The sequence below is a fragment of the Stegastes partitus genome, unplaced genomic scaffold (assembly GCF_000690725.1).
Source record: "Stegastes partitus isolate 25-593 unplaced genomic scaffold, Stegastes_partitus-1.0.2 Scaffold796, whole genome shotgun sequence".
NCBI lineage: Eukaryota > Metazoa > Chordata > Actinopteri > Pomacentridae > Stegastes > Stegastes partitus.
Window position 1 is genome coordinate 163,366 of NW_007578527.1, and position 7,774 is coordinate 171,139.

The following is a 7,774-nucleotide window of genomic DNA, read 5'->3' on the forward strand; positions in this document are numbered from 1 at the left end:
GCTATATGCAACTTTGGCAGTACATGCTGAAGTCTTCAGGTCACAGAGGTCACAGGTTCCAAGCACACTGACAATAACCATTAAGGGATATTTTGGTCATGTGGAGTTTTGCTGGGGTAAATCTCTCTTTATCTAATTAAAACAAATCTCCGCAACAACTAAACAGTAGCAGCAGAAAAAGACTGATAAACTATATTTAGCAGAAGTCTCAGTGAATCGCTCCACCTGTCCTCCAGATCTCCCCACAGACACGATAATGAGCAAAATCCTCCATCTGGCAGCCTCGCTTACAGCAAACTCAACCCAAAAAATGTTGTCTGAATGTGCTAAATTTAATTCTGCTCTAATTAGTTTTGTGTCAAGAGGCTGCAGAGCAGGCTGGGCTGTGCCTGTGGTGATCAGAAACTAATCAATCATCAATCAGTCTATCAGAACAGAAGGGTGAATCTGGTTTGTAGAGAGACAATCCTGCCTCGCAAACAAATCATCTTCTGTAGTGAACATGTGTAGAGACAGAAAACAGGCTACTGTAGTTTTCAGCTTGCACAAGCAGCCTATTAGAAGCTAAGTCTGGTGATTATTCGCACAGCATTTTGAAATTCTATCCTCATTAGTGAAGACTTGTTTTTTTTCCTTTGCAAGAAATTCAGTATTCAAAGTGTAACTAGCTCTATTCTACAATACTTCATAATACTTTGTGTCCAGGTGCTTTGTTGACGTTTAGCCTGGAACCCCTTAAAGAGATCTTGCAAGTTGAATTTACAAAGTGTGTTATACATTGTATTTATTATATATTTATATCTTATTATCTGCAATGCCACATAAAGAAGTTGCCTCTGCTTCAGCACACTGTGCAGTAATAGGTGGTGGTGAGTCTGAGCAGCTGTGATTTAGAAAATCGGTCCTTCTAGCTAGTTACCTCACACAATTTGTCATCATGATGAATTATTGTGTTTGTCCAGGTTCCACAAACTCCACCCTGTCAGTCCACACTTTTCTTAACAACGGAGCTGCTTTTTCGTCTCGACCGTTTTTGTGAAGGTGGAAAGACTTCGCTGCTACGTAAGTAATGAAAAACCCGGTTGTGCACAGTGCTCGTTTTAGACAGCAGTGTTGTGTTCCTGGAGATCCCATGGAGTTCTAGATGGGATGACAAAGTTAGGATGTGTGAGACTGACAGCCGTTGATGTTATCACCTGCCCTGCTCTCTGCTGGTTCACCTCACATGACAAATTAATTTGTCACTGATGGCTGTTGTTTCTCCTCATCCTTGTCTGCTCCTGGTATTTGTGATTCCCAGAAGGTTCATTAATATAAAGAATAGAATAAAATAGTTGTCATCATCCACAAAAACTGTAAAAGAAATTGGTACATTCTGTCATATGTGTGTGTTTTGAGCCTCTTTCAATGCTACTGTTAGGATGCGCATTTTTATATTGTTTAATTCATTTAACTAAAATTAACTTGGTGGCTCTTTTCTTCTTTTTTGACTAGGTTGAGTTTTTTGAAGCAGGTATGAAACTAAAAAACAACTCTAAGCGTTATTGGATTGTACATACTGATATTTAAACCCAGTGAAGGCATCAAGTGTATGTTTAAGACATTATTTTACAGGGTGCTCATTTGAACAAGCTTTCAACCAACTCACAGAGCTAATGTTCACAAGCTGACATCTGACAGCCACAGTTGTCATTGTAACCAATAAAACTGAATATGCCTGCTGATGAAAATATGAATAGTTATGTCTGCTATCAAGGTAGCATTGTTTTACAAATGACTATTACCATTGTAAACTGTATTAGTGCTGTCCTGAGTTATTTGTGCAGATCAGATTACCTTGTCGAGTGTTATATGCAAAACATTCGAGAAAAAAAAAGGGAGACTGAAAAAGTAAAATAGCAAATTAACAAAGTCTGACAGCTTCTATCAGCTTTAACATCACCATCTGCAGCATTTCAGCATTATGTCATCTGTGTCACACAAAAAGGCACAGTATGTGTGAGGGTTTCTGCAGATGCTGTGTACAGATTGTGTCTCCAATTAATAAACTCTGTTGGATGGCTGAACATTACATAAAACATGACGGTACATTACTTATCATAGAAGAGCACTCACCCGCTCTGCCGACTGGGCCGTGCCAAAGAAGATGGGGATGAAGGCGAGCCAGATGATACAGGTGGTGTACATAGTAAATCCAATGGGTTTGGCCTCGTTGAAAGTCTCTGGCACACTGCGTGTCTTGATGGCATATACAGTGCATGTGACCATCAAGAGGATGCTGTATCCCAAGGAGCAGATAAGCGAAAGGTCGGAGATGTCACACTTGAGGACGCCGCGGGCGTTCCCAGGATCCTGCGTGCGTTGCTCGCCATAGTCTACAAAGGTGTGCGGTGGGTCGGAGGCAAACCACACGAGGACGCCCAGCAGCTGAACTGAGATGAGTGAGAAGGTGATCACCAGTTGGGAGGCTGGAGAGATGAAACGTGGTGCAGTCACTGCCTTCTTGCCCTGCTCGAAGATGCGGTGGATGCGGTTGGTCTTGGTGAGCAATGCAGCATAGCTGAAGCACATGCCGAGGCCCAAGAAGATCCGGCGGAAGGAGCAGACGACGACATCAGGTGCAGCGATCATGGGGAAGGTGATGATGTAACACAAGAAGATACCCGTCAGCAGGACGTAGCTCATCTCCCGACCAGAGGCACGCACGATGGGGGTGTCGTTGTAGCGAACGAAGGTGACAATGACGAAAGTTGTGGCGATGATGCCCAGGACAGAGATAAAGACTGGTACCAGAGCCCACGGGGAGTGCCACTCCAGCTTAATGATGGGTATTGACTGGCAGCCAGTGCGGTTCTGGTTGGGTCTCTTCTCATAGGGGCAGAGCTCACAGGTAAACTCGCTGGCCTGGAAGTGGTATCCCTCACAGCGCTCGCAGTGCCAGCAACACGGGACGCCCTTCACCACCTTCTTCCTCTCGCCGGTGCGGCAGGGCAGGCTGCATACGGAGGCCGGCAGGGAGGAGTCGCCGGTGGTCCACTGCAGGGCCTCCATCTGAAGAAAGGGAGGAAGCAGAATGGTCAACATTCATCTTCTTCAACTGAGAAAACAACTCAGCAACAACATACTTCTGCTCTAAATCATACGTGAGTTCAACAGACTGCAAACAGAAATACAGTCCTGCCACAGTGTGTTCCTCTCACTTGTGAAATAAGCAAAAATAAAATCACTGACTGGACTCCTGCTGATTAAGGGTCAAGTCGAAAACTATAAAAAATGGAAATTCATCAACCAAAATGCGTGTTGAAAGAACTTTATAAACACCATTAAGTTACTTCCTTCACAACTTGGTGCTTGTTTAGCAGGGACAGCTTTGTAGTTTATCATTTTTGCCCTAAGAAGTGAGAAAATCCCAAATTCTGGCCTTACTGGCTTTATTTATTTATTAATTTTGAAATATTCTTTACTTCTGCTGTTGTGTTTTAGCTTCTTCCGAGTAAAACTCTTGTCTGGGATCAAACATTTGACCTTGCCCACATGAGCACAGCATGATAACCCTTGAAAATGTTTGCTTGTAGGGTGGCCTGGATGACTAGGAAAATATTCTCCTTATGGAAGGTCTGTGTAGTTTTTTGGCACTCGTTTTTTTCTTCTAGAAGGTAATAAAAAGTAGGGGTTGGAATCATAGATTTATTTGTGATACTATCACAATATGTTGCCCAACACTCAACTGGGCTTCATATTGCTCTACAACACTCCATTCAAGTTTGCTGAACAAATTTTAAGTTTATAACTGAACCTAAAAATGCTGGTTTTAAAAATGATATTTGCTTCATCTAAGAATGAGGTCCCATTTCAATCAGAAACTGGCTCAAGTCAGATTCATAACTATGTTGGCCTGATGTCCATATGCGCAGTCGGGTTGTAATAGCACTAAAAAAATAATACTTTTTGATAAGAGCTGTAGTGATTAGTGGTCCTTACATTTAGATGGAGCTGATTGGTCCAGTGTCCAATGACCTTGTACTCTGCTGTTGACCTATTGTTGATCTGATACTGGAAGATGTCGTAGCGTCCCGGAGCGTCACCGTTCTCATTAAAGATGACTGGAGTCCCTGCACTTCCTACAGGAACACAAAGCAAACATTTTCAGAATTGGACTCATGAAAATGTAAAATGCAAGATAAACCTTTACGGTGATAAATGGAAGGAGAGAGGCAGCAGATTCAATGTACTGAGAGCCAACATGTGTTTTTTCATTGTAGTTTGACTTTGACATCTTTGATTGATGCTTCCCTATATAGTGGTATGTCATTGCAAAAAAATCCACTTGAATATGAATCCCAGCTGGACCATTGTCACTAAAACTACAAACCTCTGCAGCCTAGGATGAGCAGTAGAAGACACATAACTACACTTTGGAGATGAGACAGTGTTGTACTAAGTACTGGATTGCAATTATGGAACTATTATGTTTAAATTTCAGTTAAATGAATAGCAGTCTCCAATCAAACCCATCCCTCCACCCCAACCCCCTTCCTACACAGATTTTGTGTCTCCACAACATAAGCAAACTTGGCTTCAATAACACATAATGTTTGAAAATGTTGGTTTCTTTTGTGAAATACCAACATGGTTGTTTTAGAAAAGCAAGTTTATATTTCTAAAAAGCAAAGGGCAACACATGTTGGCAGCATAAGCGAAGTAAACACTCCAACACCAGCTGTACCATCTTCAACACAAATTAACTGTCTAGAAAAGCTACCCATTATCACATTTCCCCCTGGAGAGCAGAAAATCCATCCAATGTCCCTTGACTTAGGGGCAGGTTGTGGGTTCCCCTCTTGTTTATGTGCAACCTAAGAAGTTGTAATTTTTGCATATATTCGATGATGCCAAATATAATGAGGGATACGCACCATGCAAGCACATCACTGAAAAGCAATAAATGTAGATGTTAACCCCACCAGTTACCTGGACCTCAAGGTTAAGTTAAAAATACAAACAAATCCTCTAAATAAATGATTTCTGGTCCATGCCTTCCAGAATGATACATGGTATAAACATTATAAGATCTGCCACCACTATGGTTAATGCTCAGTCAGGTTCAAGCTCAACATCGAATTGTTTCGATTTAGGAAAATACATAATTTGGAATTAAAGCTCTTGTCATTGTCATGGTCACAATAATAATGTCTTGATTAAGATCAAAAAACAATCATAGTCATGATCAAACGAAGCAAGTATTGACTGTTGGTAGAAAATGGACAATATTGATACCTCCATCTACCCCAACCTCCTCCCATTGTGGAATATACTACATAAACACATCACATGATTTTTTTAATGGGCTGCAGGGTGGTTCAGTGGTTAGCACCATCGCCTCGCAGCTAGATGATCCCTGGTTCGCATCCCGGTTAGGATGCCTGAGATCTTTCTGCGTGGAGTTTGCATGTTCTCCCCGTGCAGCATGAGTTCTCTCCGGGTTCTCTGGCTTCCTCCCACAGAGTCCAAAAACAAGGTTAATTGGTGATACTAAATTGTCTGTAGGTGTGAATGTGAGTGTGCTTGGCAACCTGTCCAGGGTGTCCCCTGCCTTCACCCTAAGTCAGCTGAAATAGGGTCCGGCTCCCCCGCGACCCTAGTGAGGATTAAGCGGTGTATAGATAATGGATGGATGGATGATTTTTAATTATACTACTGATGGACAAAAGTCACAAAAACTATAGGGCTTTAAAGTGGATGTGTGCGTCTATTAATAAGCCAGAAGTAAAAGCTTGTGTACTTCTGTATTTTAAGGGAGAAGTCACTAAAATGAAAATCCTACGTTGCCGTTTTACAAAATAATGCAAAAGACTTATGACTCACTTCACTTTTATTCCCATTCAAATCCAGTGTGTGTTCTGATAGAATGTAGGAGCTGTAATTCCACATTTTGTTAACAACCTCAACAACAAACCCAGTAGAATTCCCTTCCTGTGACTGCGTTGCATTTAGTGTCATTTTTGTCTTGCAAAAAATGTCTTCAGTCTCTGTCTGCGTTTTCTTTTAAAGCAGTGGGCTGTTATTTCCTCTCGTTTTCTCGCTGATACTCTCTCAGGTTTTTCTGTCAGTGTGACGAAGGCGTTCCTCTCTGTGTGACTCACTGCAGTTTCCCTGCTGGCTTGTCATCAAAACAACCACATCGACATCTTGTCGCCATATTGACTAAATCCCTCCTGCCAAGTTAAAATCACATATGGTCTGACACAGTTATAATAATGAAAAAAAATTCTCTGATCTGGTGACTTCAGACAGTAGTGCTTTGATAGCCATCATTGTTTCTGTTGAGTAGTGATGTGAAAGGATTTACCCATAGGGTAGTTTCTCACCTGCTGTGCTGATACCTGATAAGCTCTTTATACAGCACAACAATCAATAATACTATTTCTGAGAATCAAAATCATTATAGAAATCTCAAAACCATATGTTTAATTCTTTATGTATTGACAAGAATACCATCCATTACTTTTTTTTTTTGTAAATAGCTAAATTAAAAATATATTTTTTTATTTTATGTGCACAGGATGCACTGACAAGTACAGCTCAGGAAATGAATAAAAAGGAAAAGAAAATGGCAAGAGTGTGAATGCACTGCTGACCATCCCTAAAAAGACATAAATGGGGGAAAAAAAAGGTTTACACTATTGTGTTTTGTAGCAAAAGATCCTTAATAAAACTTAACTTTAATCTGTATTAATATATAATTTTGTGTTTTATACCTAATTTTCACCCATTACATTTTTTTTTACAACAGACGCTGATAAATTCACTCAAAAATGAAATGAATTATCCATTACAAACACTTCTTGCTGAGGTCTGGCAGCACATATTTGACTTCTGGCAAATACAGGTGGTAATCATATTTTTAATTAAAATTTAAGAGAGCAAAGAGACACAGAAAAGCTCATTTACGCAAAACCTTTTCAAATATAAAACCTGGGTACAGTTTGTTTATTGGTTTAAAATCAGATTCTCATTGAAGCTGCAGGGATGCGACTGAGTCTGGTGCCTCAATGTGAATTTGTTTTCAGGTTTCATAAGTTTTATGTAATCATGAAGAGTTTTAACACATTTTAAAGAAACACACACCACAAGTTCACTAACAGTCCAGGCAGTGTGATCCAGGGATCCTTAACTCTTTTCACCCTGCAGGTTCTTGAGCAGGGACTCAGCTGTATCATTTTCTTAAACACAATCCATTTGCCAATAAACACTGCATATCTAAGAGGCTGCCTGGTTCTACTATGACTAATAATGGTAGAGTTGCAGTTAAGAATTTTAAGATCAGGTTAAAAAACATCAGCATTTACTGACTCATGTGGAGCTGTTACTGACTGAACTGAGGAGGTTCTTTTTTAGGTGGAGATTTTAGAAATAGTCTTGAGGGGCTTCTGAGACAGCTTAAAAAGATTGGACAATATGTTTTGAAATGAATGTAATGTCCCTAGAGATGGCGTTTCTAAATAGATGAACCCTCTGTAATGTCACCCATTGGTTTCCTGAAGATTGGTTTTGAAGCTCAGCGTGACTGCTCTTAACTTTAAGCTACTCTAAGTGAGCAAAGAAATGGAACGTAGGAATGTAGGTGGAGCCCATGGACTGGACTGTGACAGCACCCACCTGTCACTCATAGCAGCCAAATCCTTAATTTAGCATAACTTTACACCTTAAAATGATTTGAATAGATGAGTTATATAAAAATGCATCCTCTGTACAGTTGTCACAAACGGAGACA

General features: G+C 40.5%; 1 protein-coding gene across 1 annotated transcript in view; it reads right to left on the reverse strand.

Annotated features, from left to right (window-relative positions):
* The window catches only part of LOC103364933 (metabotropic glutamate receptor 8-like), a 136,257-nt gene that overhangs the window by 30,152 nt on the left and 98,331 nt on the right, over positions 1 to 7,774 (reverse strand). The window contains exons 6-7 of the mRNA XM_008292233.1: positions 3,982 to 4,121; positions 2,116 to 3,051 (exon numbers count right to left, since the gene is read on the reverse strand). Of these exons, the coding sequence (XP_008290455.1) occupies positions 2,116 to 3,051; positions 3,982 to 4,121 (1,076 nt within the window). The remainder of the gene's footprint in view (positions 1 to 2,115; positions 3,052 to 3,981; positions 4,122 to 7,774) is intronic.